Genomic DNA, 21,379 nt, shown 5'->3' with positions numbered 1-21,379 from the left:
AAAAAAAAAAAAAAAAGATTTAGAGAAAGCACTTGCAGTTGAGTGATGGGTAGGAAGATGAAAGAGCAATAGCTAACGAATGGTAGTATGAAATATATATGCCAGTGTTACAAGATTTTGCAGTTAGTAGAAACATAATTATTCTGTTGGTAGCAAGGTCAGGGTTATTAAAACAAAAGTTTTTGATAGCAAGGAACCTGGCATAAACCATTGAAAATAACAAGAAATACAGAACAATTGATAGAGCTAAGTTGTAGAGAGGAGGTAAGGAGTCTGAACCAAAAGTACTGCTTTAGCCTGAGAAAAGTCTTCTTGTCATTTGAGACTGAGGACAAGATGAGGTATAAATTAAGATGTTGGGGATGTATGACATTCACCTTATTTCCTGCTTCACTGAGATTGTTTTGAGATGGTCTAAGAATGAAGGGTTCAGGGCATGGAAATTAGTCTTTTTGTTTTGTTTTTGTTTTTGTGATGGAGTTTTCCCTCTTGTGGCCCACACTGGAGTGCAATGGTGTGATCTTGGCTCACAGCAGCCTCTGCCTCCTGGGTTCAAGAGATTCTCCTGCCCCAGTCTCCTGACTAGCTGGGATTACAGGCATGCACCACCATGCCCAGCTAATTTTGTAATTTTAGTAGAGACAGGGTTTCTCCATGTTGGTTAGGCTGGTCCTGAACTCCCAACGTCAGGTGATCTGCCCGCCTCAGCCTCCCAAAGTGCTGGGATTACAGGTGTGAGCCACCATGCCTGGCTGGAAATTAGTCTTTAAAAGTAGAAAAAGTTTAGAAACGCTGCTGGAGAAAATTTCCCAGGAGTTTAATAAAGGATAACAAAGATTCCTGAGCACTGTGAGTGTCCCCCTAAAGAGAAGCAATGGTAATTATTTGGGTTATCTGAGTACTAGGCAGTCAGAAAGTAAGCTCTCTGAAATGGAAGATACTGGTATGTTCCAGGGAGCAAGTGTGTGGATCCGGTGAATCCCTTTGACAGATAAAAACAATGTTACAAATCAAATTATACCTACGAGATATCCCATTTAATATATTGCTGAACAGATACTGGTGACAATATAATAATAGAAAGTATTTAAGCATCGGAAGGGTCGGTTGGACAGGATGAACCCTGGGGTTTCCTTTCAATAGTGTGGTTTATGTACAACAGATTTATGTACAGTCCTTTACACATCCTCAATTGTAACTAGTACTGCTAACTTAAAGATTAATTTGCCTCCTTTGCTGGTTTTTGGGAGGGAGAGGAGACTCAGAATGCTTTCGAGGCCTCAAATGACTAGAAAGCGTCTTTGGATTTTGTAGACCAAAAATAGTACATGTAGAAGTGTTAAAGTTTAACTTGAAAGCCATGAAAGACATTTGGCTGCCACCTAATGTCATATAGCTTTGATACAGTTTTCCAAGGATAGTGCCATAAAGAAGGTGCCCAATAAATATTAGATTATTATCACTCTTGGATTTTAATTTTTAAGTGTTTTGTGGATATTCCTTAGCCTTATGTAGCACTTAGCATTGTATCCTTCACTAGTAGGGACCTTTTTTTAATGATGTTTACATTTGGTCCATAGTATGAGAGACTCAGTATAGTGGGCTCTGTGGGGACTGATAAATCAATGTGATGTGTGAAGGTCTGAGATGAATTAAAAATGATTCTTAGGGAAATTTATGAATTTGCTAATAGCTGCAGCAGATAGGCAGAATAAACAAAGACTGGTTAGTCACCTTTTAAAAAAGCTGTCTGCCAGCTGAGTACACTGGCTCATGCCTGTAATCCTAGCACTTTGAGAGGCTGAGGCAGGTAGATGACCTGAGCTCAGGGTTTGTGATCAGCCTGGGCAACACGGTGAAACCTGTCTCTACTAAAATACAAAAAATTAGCCTGGGGTGGCAGCGGGTGCCTGTAATCCCAGCTACTCAGCAGGCCGAGGCAGGAGAATTGCTTGAACCCGGGAGGCGGAGGTTGCTGTGAGCCGAGATCATGCCACTGCACTCCAGTCTGGAAAACGAGCAAAATTCCCATCCTGGCCAACATGGTGAAACTCCGTCTCTACTAAAAATACAAAAATTAGCTGGGTGTTTGGCACGCGCCTGTAGTCCCAGCTACTTGGGTGGCTGAGGCGGAAGAATCGCTTGAACCTGGAAGGCGGAGGTTGTAGTCAACCGAGACTGCACCACTGTGCTCCAGCCTGGTGACAGAGCAAGACTCCGTCTCAAAAAAAAAAAAGCAAAATTCAGTCTCAAAAGAAAAAAGCTATCTGCCAATTTTTTTTTGACCAAGAAGGTTGGATTTAAGCTTAGGGAAGTTTATGTGGTACCTGTAGGTGAAAATAGTATACATTTGTAACTCTGTTTCACAATCTATAGTGTCAACATCACTTTTTCTTATATACTTTTTTGACATTGGAGTAATTTCTTGAAAAACGGGGAATGGTTACTTCTAAATGGTACTTGGGCTCGGCTTCAGATGACACAGTTTTAGACCTTTAGTAAGTAATTATAAAAGATCATGTAGGTTATTGCATCATAACTCACTCTCTTTTTTTTTTTTTTGAGACAGGGTCTCCCTCCGTCACCCAGGCTGGTGTGCAGTGGTGTGATCATAGCTCACTGTAGCCTTAAACTCCTGGGCTCAAGTGATCCTCCCATTTTAGTCTCCTGAGTACCTGGGACTACAGGCGTGCACTGTTATGCCTGGCTAATTTTTTTAAATTATTTTTTTTGTAGTGATGAGGTCTCCATGTGTTGCCTAGGCTGGTCTCCTGGCTCAAATAGTCCTCCTCCTCAGCCTCCCAAAGTGTTGGCATTACAGGCATGAGCCACCACGCCCTGTCTGTTTTTTAGAAACAGGGCCTCCATACATTGCCCAGGCTGGTCTCCTGGCTCAAATAGTCCTCCTCCTCAGCCTCCCAAAGTGTTGGCATTACAGGCATGAGCCACCATGCCTGCCTTGGTCTTACTTTTGCCGCCTAATTTATGTTTGCATTCCGGCCTCTAGACGTGTGCCATCCACTACTACCAGTAGCCACACTTGTCTATTTAAATGGGAATGAATTAAGATTATATAAAATTGGGGGTGGAGTGGTGGCTTATGCCTGTAATCCCAGCACTTTGGGAGGCTGAGGTGGGCGGATCACCTGAGGCCAGGAGTTCAAGACCAGGCTGGCCAACATGGCAAAACCCCGCCTCTAGTAAAAATACAAAAAATAAGTAAGATGTGGTGGTAGCCACCTGTAATCCCAGCTACTCGGGAGGCTGAGGCAGGAGAATCACTTGAAGCCAGGGGGCGGAGGCTGCAGTGAGCCGAGATTGCACCATTGCACTCCAGCCTGGGCAACAAGAGCAAAACTCCATCTAAAAAAAAAAAAAGATTAAATAAAATTAAAAATTTATTAGTCACATTAGCCACATTTTAAGCACTCCTTAGCTACATGTGACTGGTGGTACTGTGTTATGCACAGAACTATCTCCATCATTACAGAAAGTTCTATGGGACAGTGGTACTCTAGATTTTTAATTGCTGCTTGATACTAGGAAAGTAAATGTCAGAAGCTTGGAATAGATACTTAATAAAAACAAAAAACATGGAATTTATACTAAGCTACTCCCAACAGCCTCAACTTTCTCAAAGTTAAACATTATTTCGTAAGATTGGCTTTATATTTAGTTTTGGGTCTTTTCCTTTTTTTTGTTTCTATTTTGAGATGGAGTCTTGTTTTGTCACCCAGGCTGGAGTGCAGTGGCTCAATCTTGGCTCATTGCAACCTCTGCTCCCGGGTTCAAGTGATTCTCCTGCCTCAGCTTCCCGGGTAACTGGGACTACAGGCATGCGCCACCACACCCAGCTAATTTTTGTATTTTTAGTAGAGATGGGGTTTCACCATATTGGCCAGTGTGGTCTTGAACTCCTGACCTAGCGATCTGCCTGCCTTGGCCTCCCAAAGTGCTGGGATTACAGGCGTGAGCCGCTGCGCTTGGCCTCGGGTCTTTTCAAAGGTAATTTAAATAGTAACAGAACAGAATAAAGTAGTTTTACTAATAACTATTTCTGCCAGATTGTAATGGTTTTATTAAGGTATAATTGATACACAATAAATTTTGCTAATGTCAGGTATAAAATTTAATAAGTTTTGACATGTATACACCTCTGGAACCATCATTATTATTGATAATATAGCTCATTACCCTCAAAAGTTTGCTCATGCCCCTTTTTAATCCTCCTCATTCTTTTACACCCTCTCTCCCTATCTTGAGACAACCATCGATCTGCTTTGTATCATAATAGACTAGTTTGCCTGGTAAAAGTTTATATAGATGGGAGCCATGCAATATATACCTTTGTTTTGGGCTGGCTTTTTTCTCTCTGAATTATTTTGAGATTTACCCATTTTTTATGTACAAAGAGTTTATTACTTTCTTTGTATGGCAGTATCACAGTTTTTTATCCATTAGTCTGTTGATGACATTTGGGTGAATTCCAGTTTGGGTTATTACAAATAAATTGCTATGAGCATTTGCATACAAGTCCTTGTATTGACATATGTTTTTGTTTCTCTTGAGTAAATACCTAGATGTGGAATAGGCAATACCTAGTTATTGCCTTGGGTTATACAGTAGGTTGTATGTTTAACCTTTTAGGAAACTGCTGAATTGTTTTCCCAAGTGGTTGTACCATTTTTACATTCACCGTATTAGAGTATGAGTGTTCTGCTAGCTCCACATCCTTGCCAATTCTTGGTATAGCCAGGCTTTAAAATTTTATCTGAGTTATTTTAACAAGAAAAGATTGTCCTGGTGGATATGGTTCCCCCTTTTGCTATGTTTTATTTTTTAAATGCTGGAAAAATAATATTTTGTGTGTGAAAGAATTTTAGATAGTTTCCTACTGATCTATTTACCCTTTTTTAGTTTTTGACAGTCTTTGCTCACTAATACTGATTTGAAACCCAGTTTGTAGGAACAAATACCTTTTCTTCCTTTTCACTTACATATTTTTCTTTTTTTGTTCTAGCGGCCCCTTTGTTGCTTTATGCAAACAGACGGGACTTGCGATTGGTTGATGCTACAAATGGCAAAGAGAATGCTACGATTGTAGTTGGAGGCTTGGAGGATGCAGCTGCGGTGGACTTTGTGTTTGGTCATGGCTTGATATACTGGAGTGATGTCAGCGAAGAAGCCATTAAACAAACAGAATTTAACAAAACTGAGAGTGTACAGCGTGTTGTTGTTTCTGGAATATTGTCCCCCGATGGGCTGGCATGTGATTGGCTTGGAGAAAAATTGTACTGGACAGATTCCGAAACCAATCGGATTGAAGTTTCTAATTTAGATGGATCTTTACGAAAAGTTTTATTTTGGCAAGAGTTGGATCAACCCAGAGCTATTGCCTTAGATCCTACAAGTGGGTAAGTTTTTGTACAGTGTACAAAGATCATCGTACCTTCTTTTGGTTTTTCTCCACTGGCATAAACTACCCTGACCCCTATGAGAAAATGGGAATTTTAGATTCTTTGGGCTTCTTTGTTGAGTAGACTTGAATGTAGAAAGTTATGTTGTGTTGTTATTATTTTTTGACAGGGTCTTGTTCTGTCACCCAGGCTGGAGTGCAGTGATGCAATCATAACTCACTGCATTGTCAAGCTGCCAGGCTGAAGCAATCCTCACATTTCAGCCTGTCAAGTAGCTGGGACTTCAGGTGTGTACCACCATGCCCGACTAACTAAAACAGTTTTTTTGTTAGCCGGGCATGGTGGTGCACCCCTGTAATCCCAGCTACTTGGGTGGCTGAGGCACGAAAATCACTTGAACCTGGGAGGCAGAGGCTGCAGTGGCTGAGATTGCACCATTGCAATCCAGCCTGGGGAACAGAATGAGACTTTGTCTCAGAAACATTTTTTTTTTTGTAGAGATGTAATTTCAACATGTTGCCCAGGCTGGTCTTGAACTCCTGGGCTCAAACAATCAATCCTCCTGCCTTGACCTCCCAAAGTGCTGGGATTACAGAGCGAGCCACTGTGCACAGGGTGTTGTGTTCTTAGCATTTCTGTAAATTGTTTTGGGCTTCCAATTGCACTTATGGAATAGTCATATTTCTTGGGTTTTCTTCAGTATTTATTTTTTGTGATATCAGAAGATAATTTAAAGGGAGAGAAGAAATGAAAACAAGAGTAGTATTTGATAGCTCAAGATGAGATAGACTAATCTAGATCTTATAACTTACATACACAATGATATTGTGATACTAGTTTTTTTATGTTACACACTGAAGTGTTATTTAATATGCCAGTATTGAATGAAAAATAAAAGTTATTAAATAACTCATTTCTAGATAGCTAAACATGTATTTGCAATAAAGGTTTATTTTCTAATGAGAAAGAAAATTTAAGGCTCTGAATAAATCTCATTACAAAGCGTGAGCTGTATCCCCGCATGGCTCATTATACCTCATTTCTACTATTAGTATATACCGTTTTGTGATATTCCTTTTTTTTTTTTTTTTTTTTTTTTTGAGATGGAGTGTTGCTCGATTGCCCAGGCTAGAGTGCCCGCCTGCCCTCCCTCCTTTATTTCCTTCTTTCTTTTCTTTTCTTTTCTTTCTTTTTCTCTTTCTTTCTTTCTTTCCTTTCTTTCTTTTCTTCCTTTTCTTTCTTTCTTCTTTCTTTTGACAGAGTCTTGCTCTGTTGCCCGGGCTAGAGTGCAGTGGCACGATCTTGGCTCACTGCAACCTCCGCCTCCCAGGTTCAAGCGATTCTCCTGCCTCAGCCTCCCTAGTAGCTGGGATTACAGGTGCCCACCACCTGTAATTTTTGTATTTTTAATAGATACGGGGTTTTACTGTCTTGGCTAGGCTGGTCTCGAACTCCTGACCTTGTGACCAACCCACCTTGGCCCTTCAAAGTTCTGGGATTATAGGCGTGAGCCACCTGTGATACTTCTTTATTGAATAAACTGTCATGGCCAGTCTGTCATGGCTATGTATAGATAACTATCTGAACATGAACCTGAAACGACTTAACTAATATTTGGTTGAAATCAAAAGATAAATATCTTGTGGATAATTATTGTTTTCTTTAGCTTTCTGTTGTATTAGAATGCTTTAAAACTCATTTATAGAAAGGAATGAATTCTTTTTATGTAATAAATGAGAACTTGGGAAGAATGAAAGAAAGGTTTATATGTGCTTCTTTATCTTGATATCAGGCCTGATTTGGTTACAGAGGTTGAATGAGATGCCATGTTGTAGAAAAATGAGAAGACTGATTTGACTGTAAAGAATAACGTGGGCAGTGGTATAGTGAAATTTTAGAGGGAGATGTTTGGAAATACAAATATATATATTTTAGAGTGGAATTAAAAGATGTTTGTTGAAGCAAGATGGTGCTCTTAAAGCACCAGGAGATATTGTAGTGGCTCTGATGGTAGGAAAAAGGATTGGGTGTCCTGAGGAGGAGGTCTCAGATGTAACTGTAGTGATGAAAGAAATTGGTTGCTGAGAACTTTTTAGATATTTTTGAGAAATAGAGCTTGTGCTTTGCTAACAGAGTTTGTAAGGCTCAGGGGTTGTTGAAACATTTCTGAGGTTACTGCTTTGTAGAACACATAGGATTTTGGTGCTTTTAGTGGTCATTAGGGAAGAATGCTTTGGTGAAGAGATAAAGTTCTTTTTTCCCCTCTTTGTCTTCTAGACAAGTTCAATCTTACAAGGGTGATGATTGAAACTTAATCAGGTATCTATTAAACGGTTATTATGTTCAGAGTTCTGCATTTTGTACTCTGGTTGGAGGGAGAGGGGGTTTGGTTTATCTTTAAGGATTTACTGTTTAAGAACAGAAAACTTTGGAGAGACAACTTTTTCTTCTTCAAAGCATGTTTATTTGCATTATGTCACATGTATGTGAAGAGAGGAAGAATGTTAAAAGGGCCACAAGAGCTCTTATGAGCTTCATTACCAAATTTTGGAATCACATCTTGATCATTTCTATAAGAGATTAATGATTATATGATACTACATTATTAAAGGGAACTGAATGTGTGTATATAGTTCCTCTTGACTCTTCAGGATCTAACAGTTTTGTGAGTAAATTAATCATTTTCATTTTGTTCTCCGAATCTAATGAGCTTTACTTCTGGGTAGCAGATCTAATAAGTATCTTCTGAAGTAATTTTGCCATTCAATTAAAATATACTTTAGAGTTTCTGTGGCTTTAATTTATCCTTATTACTTCTCAATATTGAATGTGAGAATTCACCAAAGACTTAGCTGATAAAAAAGATTATTGGAAGAATCAGCAGTACTGTACCTTGAAGGTAGAAAGTAGTGTTATTTAGCTTCTGAAGGTGGTTCAGTAAAGAATAACTCTTTTTTTCTGTGGACTAAAGGCTTGGTCAAACACCCAGTGAAATGTTTTTTATTGTTTTTGATGTGTGTGGTTAATGTGGGAGGCAGGAGGAGGGGAGAGCAGGAGAGAGTGAGTGAGTAAATTCAACTCCCTCCCCCACCCTTAACAGTCCTTCTCTCAAAATTTCTTTTAATTTTTGAGAAGTCATTTGGTGTCATGGCTATTGTAAAACACTGCAATGGAAACAAATAGAATCTGGTCAAATGGTATATATATATTTGATATATGTACATATGATCAAGTATATTTAAAATTATATTTTAAACCCCAACACTGAAAAATACATTCATCAGATAATCTTTCAGAGTTAATGATCTTAGATTTTTACCTTGGATTGTGGTTTTAAGTTGAAAAGTAATTATAGGTAGAGTACATCATTTGTCAAACAGAAGAGATGATTTCCAGATTTGTTTTTTGGGGGAAATATGAAGTTTGAGTTCCAGACAAAGTACATGAAAACAGTGATGAGGAAACATGTAGACTTTTCAGAGTTCCAGGATCCTGGATTATGAGGTTCACAAGAGCTGACTGAGCTTTCTCACAGCAACTTACGTAAAAGGAAAGCTATTGAATGACTGGTATTGTTTGAGCCCTGGGAACTAGTGCAGACATCTGTGTGCTTTTGGATGTATGGACTTCTTTGTGTAATCAGTCCATTTAGCCTAGACTGAAGGAGGATTTTTATTCCTCTCTCTAAATTTGGCCTCTATTATATTAGCCTGAGATTTTTTTTTCTTATAATAATGACTAGCAGTGTACAATTCAGACTAAGAAATGGAGAGATATATGTATGAAATTGTTACAGAAATGAGCAACCATGGTTAAAGTAAACAGTAATTTTATGTTATAGTGAGTAGAGGTGATTCCTATGTGGCTGCTGCTTATGCTGGAACCCCTACATCTGATTCCACAGTTACCATGCTAAGCAACTGTACTAATCTTGGGGATGTTGAGGACCTGCCTCAGATTTAAGGGTGTTTTTTCTGTTCACTTAGGATCCTTTCATATTCCAAATCATTTTAGATATTTTTTAAAAAGTTAAACTTTAGTGATCCAATTTGAAGTGAATCTATACTAAACAGCTTTGAATGGTGTTTATATTTTAAAAACATGTATTTTTATTATTTATTTATTTTTGAGTTGGAGTCTCACTCTGTGACCCAGGCTGGAGTACAGTGGCATGGTCTTGACTTACTGCAACCCCCGCCTCCTGGGTTCAAACGATTCTCCTGCCTCAGCCTCTGGAGTGTAAATAGGACTACAGGCACCCACCACCACCCCGGCTAATTTTTGTAGTTTTAGTAGAGACGTAGAGTTTCACCACGTTGGCCAGGATGGTCTGGTTCTCTTGACCTTGTGATCTGCCAGCCTCAGCCTCCCAAAGTGCTGGGACTACAGGTGTGAGTCACCGCCCCGGCCCAACTTTTAAGTTTTAAAGTTAAAGGAAAATAATATTTTCTCTTACAGTCTTACTAGCTTTTCTTTTTAGAAGAGAGCATTTTCTAAGCAAATACAAATTTTAGCATGGTCTCCTATGAATTCCAAATGAGTATGGCTTTGATTACAAATGTTTATTTAAAACATAATTAAGATTTTTAGTTCTTAGTTTTTTTCAGCAAAGTTATCAAGATCATATTTTATAAAAAATACATTAACTGGAGCTTCTTTTATGTTATACCTAGCTCTATTGTTTACCAGCAAGTTACTTCATTGTCTTGGATGTCAGTTTTCTCATCTCTAAAATCATGGGTTTCTTTTAGTTTTGACATTATTTTAAGTTTAAAAACTGAAATATAGGCCAGGCCTGGTGGCTCACACCTGTAATCCCAGCACTTTGGGAGGCTGAGGCAGGTGGATCATGAGGTCAGGAGATTGAGACCATCCTGGTTAACATGGTGAAACCTCGTTTCTACCAAAAATGCAAAAAAAAAAAAAAAAAAAAATTAACTGTGTATGGTGGTTGGCACCTGTAATCCCAGTTACTCGGGAGACAGGCTTGAACCCGGGAGGTGGAAGTTGCAGTGATCAGAGATTGCGCCACTACACTCCAGCCTGGATGACTGAGTAAGTCTCCATCTCAAAACAAACAAACAAAAACTGAGATGTTAGCTGGGTGAGGTGGCTCATGCCTGTAATCCCAGCCCTTTAGGAGGCCAAGGTGGGTGGATCACTTGAGTTCAGGAGTTTGAGATCAGTTTGGGCAACATGGTGAAACCCTGTCTCTACAAAAAATTAGCCAGGCATGGTGGCAGACGTCTGTGGTCCTGAGCTACTCAGGAGGCTGAGATGGGAGGATCACTTGAGCCTAGGAGGTGGAATTTGCTGTGAGCTGAGACTGAGCCACTGCACTCCAGCCTGGGTGATGGAGTAAGATCCCATTTTGAAAAAAGAAAAAAGGTGAGATATTTAAAGAAAGAACTCTGAATAACTATTTAAAATTTTTTATTTTACAGAACTCCGACTAGCTATTTAAAATTTTTTATTTTACAGTTGCACATTCGAGTCAGTGATTTAAGTGTGTTACACTTAGAATTGTATTTTTGTAGAACAGATTCTTAAAATTTTGTTTTTATTGCCTTGCATATGCCATCACTCTCAGTCTCCTGTTTTAGAGCTATTCCACAGTTGAAACGTTTTTTTCCAGTTCAACTTTATGTAAATGGAAAAATGCTTTGAGATGTAAAAGGATTCTTTTTTTTTCCGAGATGGAGTTAACTCTTGTCGCTCAGGCTGGAGTGCAATGGCGCAGCCTTGGCTCACTGAAACCTCCGCCTCCCTGGTTCAAGCAATTCTCCTGCCTCAGCCTCCCAAGTAGCTGGGATTACAGGCACCTGCCACTATGGCTGGCTAATTTTTGGAGAAACTGGGCTTCACTATGTTGGCCAGGCTGGTCTTGAAACCCTGACCTCAGGTGATCCACTGCTTTGGCCTCCCAAAGTGTTAGGATTACAGGCATGAGCCGCTGCACCCAGCCATAAAAGGATTCTTTTTTTATGGAGAGTGGGAAATGTAGTGTTACTTTTAGGCAGATTATATAGATTCAAATAAATTTGGAGGTGGGTTTTTTTTGAGATCATTATCTAAAAATTAAGAGTGGTGTGTTAGAAAAACCACTAATCTGGTCAGGAGCTCTGGATTATAGGTTTAGCTTGAATTGGCATATGAATCAAGGCCTTGGAAATTACAAAACAGCAAACTCGTGTGTGTGTGTGTGTGTGTGTGTGTGTGTGTATGTGTGTGTGTGTGTGTGTTCGTTCCTGTATTCTCAAACATTAATGTAGGGCTTTTTTCTTAAAAATATCTTAACTCCTGCTGGGCGCGGTGGCTCAAGCCTGTAATCCCAGCACTTTGGGAGGCTGAGGCAGGTGGATCACGAGGTCAAGAGATCGAGACCATCCTGGTCAACATGGTGAAACCCCATCTCTACTAAAAATACAAAACATTAGCTGGGCATGGTGGTGCGTGCCTGTAATCTCAGCTACTCAGGAGGTTGAGGCAGGAGAATTGCCTGAACCCAGGAGGCGGAGGTTGCGGTGAGCCAAGATCATGCCATTGCACTCCAGCCTGGGTAACAAGAGTGAAACTCCATCTCAAAAAAAAAAAAAAAAAAATCTTAACTCATCCAGTTTTAGTTTTTTCTTATCAAGTGATATCCATCACCGTGTCTCAAATTAATAAGTTTTAATTATATTGTCTACTTTTTCATGCTCCATATCTCCAAGCCCACATTTATTGAAGGAATTTTGAAGGGGAGTATTTATAGTATAACCGAATGCCTTTACATAACACAGTATTTTAATAGCTTTGCTTTTTAATAAAAGCTTTCTTTGCATGTAGCATTGAGCTTTTCATTCATCCTTAGCAGAAGATTGAAACTTGGTGATTATAAAGAATAGAATACCTTCCTCTGAGTGGCTGGAAATCGGGGGTAGGCGGGTGGAGGGAAGAATAGGGTAACTTTATGAGTATAGGCTGCCTGCATTTGGGGATTTTTCTTCCAGGGTTGATCACTCTTCAGAAATTACAATGAATCTTTAAGATTTTGGGGAAGGTGGGGTTTGTCAGCTAATTTGTGAACTAGGAATAAAATGTGATTGTTTTTATTTTGTAACAATTGATATTGATACTATATTCCTTTTAGAAATTTTCTCTTAAACTTACTGGTTTTTATACTGTTTTGGTTGTCCTGCCACTTGGACCACGCCTTTCCTTCCTCCATTAGCTCTTTAAAAATGGAATGGTTTAACGGTGCATTATTTTTTTTTTTCTTTTTCTGAGGTCATACCCGTTTCTAATTGGCTTTTGTATAGAAGCAGATAGCCAATTATTTAAAATCTAAAGCTCCAGACTGGACCTTGCTTTAAAGTACTGGTCCTCCGTATGAGTGATCTTGCTCTGAACTGTAAACAACTTATAGTTTTGAAAGATGTTCTGTTAAATTGGGAAGGTCTGTTTTCCAGCCCTTGAATCCTAGAACAGGAAAGGAATCTTAAGGATCTTCCAGCTAATGCCTTCCTTCGCTTCTTTGGTTGAAGAAACCAAGGTCTTTGACCTCAAAATAAAATCAGAGGGAGCTATATTCCTAGTTGAGATTCTTGAATTCCATGTTTGGTGCTTTTTTCTTCTTTGTGGAAGGTGTCTTATGAAACCTTTTTTTGTTGTTGTTGTTGTTTTGTTTTGTTTTTCTGCAAGTTGAATTACTTTAAAAATTCAACATGGTAGCTTTGTTTAAAGGCCTTTAAAATAAGTTTTGTTTTTAGGTTTATTCACTCTACCAATTTTTTATTTTGCCATTGCTGTTTGCATCCCAGTTAATCCGTTTGAATTCAGCTTCCTTTTGTTTGAAGTATGCCCTTCAATGTTTCTTTCAATGAGGGCTTGTTAATATTAACTCTTGGTCTTTGTCTAAAAATGTATTTATTTTGCCCTCATACTTGAAATAATTACTTGAGTATAGAATTCTGTGTGATTAGTTATTTTCACTCAGACCTTTGAGGAGGGTGTATGACTTTAATTGTTGGTATGATCGAGTCTGTGTTGCTTTGTAATTTATCTTTTATCTTTTTAATATTTTTCTGGTCTGGTTTTTAAAAGCTTCTCTTGATTTTTGATATTTTGCAGCTTTGTCTACCCTATGTCTGGATTCGGATATATTTTTATTTATCTTGCTTAGGATTCATATTTCTAGAATCTAAGCATTTTTGTTGTTAATTCTAGAGAATTCTTACCCATTTTTCTTCTTAATTTTCTTCCATTCTCTTTAGTCTTCTTTGGAACTCTTGTTTGATATGTGCCCCTTTCTAATTTCCTGTTCCTTTCCTCTTAATTTTGCTTATCTTCTGTCTCGTTATTTCTCTGAGTCACTTTCTGGTTTTTTTTTTTTTGTACCTGCCATCTGGATAACAAAATTCTTTCTTCAGCTGTGCCTAATTTTGCAGTTTAATATGTTAATTGAGGTTTTAATATCAATGACTATATTTTATTTTTTTAGAAGTTCCTTGTGCCCCTAATTTAAAAATCTTATGAAGAAATTTTAGCTGCAAAAAGTAGAGAAAATAGTACATCAGTAATTTTAGATTTGGAAAAAAGTTGCAAAAATTGTACACAATTTTGGTATAACTTTCACCCGGCTTCCCTAAATACTGACATTTTATATAACCATAGAACAGTTATCTAACCAGGAATTAATGTTGATAGAATACTGTTAACTAATCTGTAGACCATGTTTGAATTTCTCTGTTTTCCCCATTAGTCCTTTCTATGGTCCAGGATCCCATTTTGCATTTAATTAGCTCCTTAGCCTTTTCTAATCTGAGATGTTTCTGTAGTCTTTCTGTGTTGTTCATAACCTGGACATTTTTGAAGATTGTTGGCCAGTCACTTGTAGAACATTCCTCAATTTGGATTTATTTGATGTTTCTCATGGTTTGATTAAAGTTACACATTTTTGACAAGAATACCACAGAAGTGATACTATGCCCTTCTCAGGGCATCCTATCAGCAGGCACGTTATGTGGATCCTGGGTGATGTTACTTGATCACTTGGTTATGGTTTTGTCTGCTAGGTTTTTTTCACTGTAGTTCCCCTTGCAATAAATATTTGAGGCTGCGCAATTATCTTGCTTCTCATCATACTTTTATCCACAAATTTTATCATTCCATGATGTTTTTGCCTGTAGTAATTATTACCGTGGTGTTTGCTGCTTGCCAAATAGTGATTTTTCTAGTTCCATTATTCCTTCTGTGCACATTACGAGTTAGACTTCTACCTTAACATAGACCTGTTCTGTCTCTCTCACTTATTCAGTTATTTATATTAATGTGATATTGTGAAAATATATTTGGTCTCTGGTTCTTGGCACAGAACTCCTAAAACCCTTGTAATATCCTGAGCAGTAGGGGTGCCAGGTGCATCTTTTGTTCTAATATTTGTTCTTTGACTCCAGTGCCTGACATGGTACTCCTAATCCCTTGGAATTTCCTGGGTGATAGGAGCATCTTTTGTTCTAATGAGGCAACTCATGGTAGGCTTCTGGATGGGGGCTGGTCACCAGAAAGACCATGCCATGATTAGAAGCTTGGAACTTTCAGCTCCACTTCACATCCTTTGAGAAGGGGAAAGGGGCTGGAGATAGAGCCAATAATCAGCCATGCCTATATAAGAAGTCTCTGTAAAATTCCCTGAACTATGGAGCTTTGGAGAGTTTCTGGGTTGGTGAACACATCCATTCTCATATTTCACTAGGATGGACTCTCCTGTACTCGTGACCCTTCAAGATCTCTCCCTATATATCTTTTCCATCTGTTTGTTCATCTGTATCCTTTGTAATATTCTTTATAATAAACTGATGAATATAAATAAAGCATTTCCTTGCGTTCTTGAGCTACTTTAGCAAATAATTGAACCTGAGGAGGTGATTGCGGGGGCCAGTCAGAAACACAGGTGCTTGCAGCTGGGGGGCCAGTCTTTTAGGACTGAGCCCGTTACTGGGACCTGATGTCTTCACATAGATAGTGTCAGAATTGAACTGGCTTTTGTAGGGCACCCAGCTGGTGTTGTTGGATTTCTTGGCATGGGGAATCACCCTGCCCCGCATCTCGTGTCAGAAGGATTCTGTTATGTTGACTCTGAGAGAAGGAAAAGTGTTTTTCTGATACAATTAGTATGGATTCATGGTCATTTATTTTATCCTGTAGGTTATAATCCAATACTGTCATTATTTTCTTGCTCAGATTGTTGCAGCTTTCACCACTGGGAGTTCCCTCAGATTGGTTCCTGAGTCATTTTTAAAGGCCCTCATTGTTTTTAAAGCACTTTCTTACTTTCTGACAGCTCAAGATAGTCCAGGCACCTTGTGTCCTTTTTCTGTTCCACTCCTTGAATCAACTGTTTGTCCAAGGAGTTCTGGCTCCTTTTGTTAGAGAATGGTATTTAGAAATGAATATGTGAAAGGTGTGCTCTTTGCTACTGGATTTTCTTTTCTTTTTGTTTCAAGATGGAGTTTCACTCTTTGCTACTAGATTTTCTTTTCTTTTTGTTTTGAAACAGAGTTTTACTCTTGTTGCTCAGGCTGGAATACAGTGGTGCAACCTCAGCTCATCACAAACTGTGCCTCCCAAGGATTCTCCTGCCTCAGCCTCCTGAGTAGCTGGAATTACAGGCATGCGCCACCACGCCTGGCTAATATTGTATTTTTAGTAGAGATGGGGTTTTTCCATGTTGGTCAGGCTGATCTCATACTCTCAACCTCAGGTGATCCGCCTGCCTCAGCCTCTCAAAATAATAGGATTACAGGTGTGAGCCACGTTCCTGGCTGGATTTTCTTTTATTGCATTTAGCACCTCTCAGTGGACAGAGTTTGGAAATATATGATGTATGTATACACACATACCCCTAGCTCTGTCTTTTCTATATGGGTCTATATGAAAAAAACAAAATAACAAAATTTTTACAATTCCAATCTGCTATCACAAAATTAACATTGTAGCCTTCTCCCTTTTCTTACCTGGGATATTTACTTCTATTCTGTGATGGTGAGAAACTTGGCTCTCATTATTCATGGTATATTTTCTTATTTGTTCAATCTTAGTATACACATTAAGGGAGTTTTAAAATCAGTATCTTATACCACCATTGTGAGAAACGAATTTACTTTGATGTTACGTGCAACAATTGACATGTTCCCGAATTAAAAATAATACAAAAATTTATTCTCAGAAAAGTGTTCTTCCCCATCCCTTCTATCCTAGTTTCATTCCCCACCCCCTTTGTTCCAGTCTTTCCCCACCCCTCTCTATAGGTATCTTAGTCCTCATAATTTTTGCTTTTTCTTGTGAATTTCTTTATGTACAAGGATGGAGTGCAGTGGCGCTCTCTCGGCTCACTGCAACCTCCATCTCCCAGGTTCAAGTGATTCTCCCTCCTCAGCCTCCCAAGTAGCTGGGACTACAGGCGCTGACCACCACGCTCAGCTAACTTTTTGTATTTTTGGTAGAGACGGGGTTTCACTATGTTGGCCATGATGATCTCGATCTCCAGACCTCGTGATCCACTCACCTCGGCCTCCCAAAGTGCTGGGATTACAGCTGTGAGCCACCTCGCTTGGCCCTTTTTTCTCTTATTATACCTCCATTCTCTCAGAATGTGAATGTGTATATTCTTACTATCTTCTTACGTGGAAGAGTAACATACTGTAGATGCTCCTTTGCACGTTCTTTTTAAACTGTATTTTTTTTTTTTTTTTTTTTTTTTTTTTTTTTTTTTTTTTTTTTTTTTTTTGAGACAGACTCTCACTCTGTTGCCAAGGATGAAGTATAGTGGCGCGATCTCGGCTCACTGTAACCTCCACCTTCTGGGTTCAAGTGATTCTTCTGCCTCAGCCTCCCAAGTAGCTGGGACTACAGGCGTGTGCCCCCATGCCTGGTTAATTTTTGTATTTTTAGTAGAGACAGGGTTTCATCATATTGTCCAAGCTGCTCTTGAACTGCTGACCTCGTGATCTACCCGCCCCAGCCTCCCAAAGTGCTGGGATTACAGGCGTGATCCACTGCACCTGGCCAAAATTAAACAACATTTTGAATGTCATTCCATATCATTTAATAGAGATCTTCCTCAGTCTATTTTGCCAGTGCATAGTATTCCATTGTGTGAACGTACCATAGTTTATTCAACCACTCTTTATATGTAGGCTTTAGGCTTTTTTTTTTTTTTAAGCTGAGATATTTTAAAGCAGATTCACACATTGACATCTCATAAATACCTTATTTTGCATCTCTAAAAAATACTTTTTTTCTAGAATCATAATGCCATTGTCTTTTACACACTTCACAATGAACAATTCTTTAATGTTATAAATTAGTTTGTTCATATTCAGATATCTATAGTAGTCTCAGAAATGTTGCTTTATAGTTGGTTTATTTGAAATCAGGATCCAAACAAGTTTTACAGGGTTTACAAGTTGCATGTGGTTTTTCTAGAGCAGTTCAGTTGCTCTTCCCCCTTTCCCTTTTTATCTCTACCCTGTTGACTTAATTGAAAAGACTGGTCAGCTGTCCTATAGAATGACCCGGATTTTTTATTTTATAACAAATTATTGTGGTATTTGATTTATTTTTATCCTCCTGTATTTCTTGGGAAATTAAATTAGATTTGAAGGCTTGATTAGAGACAGATTTAACATTTTGGCATGAATGCATCATAGGTAATACTGAGTACTTTGTATTCATCACATCAGAAGTTGGCCTGTATTGTAGTGATGCTAAGATTTTTCAGTAGGTTCAGATGGTCAAGTTTTCTGAGCAGTCGAGATGTTAGGTGCATCTTTTATTCTAATATTTGGTCTTTGACTCTAGTGCCTGAAAGTTAATATCTTTATTTGTAAGTTGATCTCTTTCCTCTTGTGTCCTTCAGGTTATTTGTGGGACGATCCTTTTGTACTTTGCCAAATACCTAGGTCCTTACTAACCACTCATCTATTGATTATTTTAGCATGCACTGAGGATTGTTTCTTGTATTTTCTTAATAGGGATGACTGTTTGATGATATCTTTTCTTGTGTCAGGTATTTTATTCCATCTTTTATGTGTTTTAATCATTTAAATATTTGTAATCTCTATCACATTGTTCAATTTTCTGAAGTTCTTAGAAATCTTCCGTATTTTTTTTTTTTTTTAACACCTGTTGGATTCTTGCTTGAGGTTAAATGTTTCCTCAAGTGTTTTATAGTTTTGGATTGTGAGCTGATCTTTAGAGAGGCTGTCCTTGAGAATTCTGAGTGACTTTATTGGGGGCATATTCCTCCAGAGAGATTTTGGGTTGCTTTTGCCAAGTTCCCTGGAGGTGTTTCCAGTGACCACTTAACTTTTTAAAAGTATAATTTATATACAGTAAATTACACATATCTCAAGTGTGAAGTTTGAGTTTGTTTTGTTTTGGGGCAGGGTCTCACTCTGTCAGTGATGCAGTCGCAGCTCATTGCAACCCTTGCCTCCCGGGCTCAAGAAATCCTCCCATCCCAGCCTCCCAAATAGCTAGGACTACAGGTGTGTGCCACCATGTCTGGCTAATTTTTGTATCTTTTGTGGAGATGGGGTTTTGCCATGTTGCCCAGGCTGGACTTGAATTCCTGGGCTCAAGTGATCTGCCCACTTCACCCTCCCAAAGTGTTGGGATTACAGGCATGAGCCACTGTGCCACTCAGCCTGAGTTTTGTTTTTAACACACAAAATAAAAAACAAAACAAAAACACTGTTTCCTGGTCTGATCTCAAAACCTCTGGGACTATAGACTATGTAGTCTACACTGTTCCCGTTTAGTTTGAGTTTTGGTAAATGAGTTATCAAATGATATCATTGCCTTATTCAAGCAGAAGTCATTTTTTATATTTAATTTTTGGAGTTGGAAGTTTCTGTGCTATGTGGATAGAATGAATCAAACTCTAAACCTGTGGGCAGTCTTATGATTATGAAGTCTCTGGTGATCTTTCCTACCTTTTCAGAGACTAGGACAAGACAAAAAAGCTTCCTTGCCTTCTTTTGCCAGTGGGCAGATCGTTGTACTCCATTGTTGTTTGAGAGTCCATGCTTTGTGCAGGAATCTTACTTCTAACATTGTTTCTTGTGTGCCAGGATCTTTCCTGATTTGCCATTGGAACAGAAGTTCCTCAGTTTCTGAGATCAGAAAATCCAGCGTCGTCGTCACTCAGGATGGAGTGCAGTGGTGCGGTCTTGGCTTATTGCAACCTCTGCCGCCTCCGTTCAAGCGATTCTCTTGCATCAGCCTTCTGAGTAGCTGGGACTATAGGTGCCTGCCACCACGCCTGGCTAATTTTTGTATTTTTAGTAGAGACGGGGTTTCACCATATTGGCCAGGCTTGTCTCGACCTCCTGAACTTGTGATCCACCAGCCTCAGCCTCCCAAATTGCTGGGATTACAGGTGTGAGCCACCGCGTGCAGCCATGTTCTCTTTTTTACTTTCTTGTTCATTTTTGGTCTCAGAAGATTTCTCCTGCTTTCTTGATATGTTAAGTTCGACATTTAAAGGGATCTTATTTTATTTTGTGTATATGTACAAATGAAATAAAAAGATTAACCAGTAGTTCTAGATGTTTTGTAAAAGAAGTATTTTCTGATTATCTTTTTACCAAATTACCAGAATAGAAATTCTGACTTCTGTGTTTTAAAATATTGCCTATTCTTACATGTACCATGTGCATGATAGTTCAGAATTATTCATACTTACTAATATGTATGTTAATGACTTATTTTAATTATGGGTAGGATTATACAAGTAACTTCAAGGACCATGACATGATTTATGATCTAGTATAGATCTGGGTCACTTAGTTTTTATGGCTCAAGTCTAAATGTCTTAATTAGTCATCTTTGTATGTAATTACATCTTGTAAAGGGTGAAATTTTATCCCTTTAGATTTATTGAATCTAAACATTTCTGAATATGTTCATTATGGCAAACTGGATTCAGATTGAGTATACATACCATTAGGTGCTTGTGGATATTTTGAAAGATTTGTTGTTTTATTCTTACCTAATCAAAGAAATTAAATCCTTTGGATTGTAATAAAAATGTATCAACTATATTTGTATAAAATGGTTTGTATGTCTAGCCTGATTATCAGTTTGAGATATTTTTATTTTCCTGGCGTAAGAAATTTTGATATCTTGAAAACTTAATATATGTTTACTTGTTTTACTTCCCTCCCAGTTAAAATGAAGCCCATCTTCTACCTTTCACTCCATTTAAAAATTATTTTCCAGAAAGCATTACAAATGAATATCAGACCAGTGACAGCAATAAAATTACATTTTTGTGTACACTAATGAACAGCATATAACAGCCTGGCCCTGGTTTTCATGATTTTTTTTGATGAATAGCAGATGTGTATACTATTGCAAAGTGGAGCTGTAACCACATATATTTATTTAATTATTCAGTATCAAGTACATATGTTCATTCTCTCTTAATTCAAAGCCAAAACAAAGCCCATTGAGGCCAAAATAAATTAGAGGCCAAATAGGTTACATAACCAGAGTTAGTAAAGATTATTGCTGAAGTGAGATTTCTTCTATATAAGCCTATAGCCTAGCTTTTGAAAAGCCAAGGGAGATATTTATCACAAGCTTTGTTTCCCAAAGCATACTAAAGTTGGCTTTAAAATATGTTGCTGATAAAAGCCTTTGTAGAATGTATTACACAACTAGTTGAATTAAGCAACTTTATTGTTAAGTTCTTTTATGTATCTGTAGGTTTCTAAGATAGATTAAATACAAAAATAAAATAAACCTCCTTAATATGTGGATACCAATTATTTATTGTTTTAAAAGAGTCTAAAATGAAGTAGTCAAGGAGTTTACCTCACAGTTTAATATAAATAGCTGAATTAAGAGAGAGATTTTCAAGTCTTAATGTGAGATTTTTTTTTTTTTTTGTTTTATGTCTGTCTCTCCTGCTC

General features: G+C 38.2%; 1 protein-coding gene and 1 pseudogene across 3 annotated transcripts in view; one reads left to right on the top strand and one right to left on the bottom strand.

Moving 5' to 3' along the window:
- The window catches only part of LOC119471458, a 2,025-nt pseudogene extending 988 nt beyond the window's left edge, over positions 1-1,037 (bottom strand).
- LRP6 (LDL receptor related protein 6) overlaps positions 1-21,379 on the top strand; it is a 148,502-nt gene that overhangs the window by 18,297 nt on the left and 108,826 nt on the right. For 2 of the 3 annotated variants that reach the window (XM_017527846.2, XM_017527840.2), the window contains exon 2: positions 5,021-5,414. The exons of the other annotated variant lie outside the window; for it this stretch is intronic. In XM_017527846.2, coding sequence (XP_017383335.1) covers positions 5,021-5,414 — 394 coding nt within the window. The remainder of the gene's footprint in view (positions 1-5,020; positions 5,415-21,379) is intronic. 3 annotated transcript variants of the gene reach the window in all.

The sequence above is a fragment of the Cebus imitator genome, unplaced genomic scaffold (assembly GCF_001604975.1).
Source record: "Cebus imitator isolate Cc_AM_T3 unplaced genomic scaffold, Cebus_imitator-1.0 Scaffold2, whole genome shotgun sequence".
Taxonomy (NCBI): domain Eukaryota; kingdom Metazoa; phylum Chordata; class Mammalia; order Primates; family Cebidae; genus Cebus; species Cebus imitator.
The sequence above is the reverse complement of the archived record's forward strand: the minus strand, read 5'-3'. Positions and strand labels throughout refer to the sequence as shown.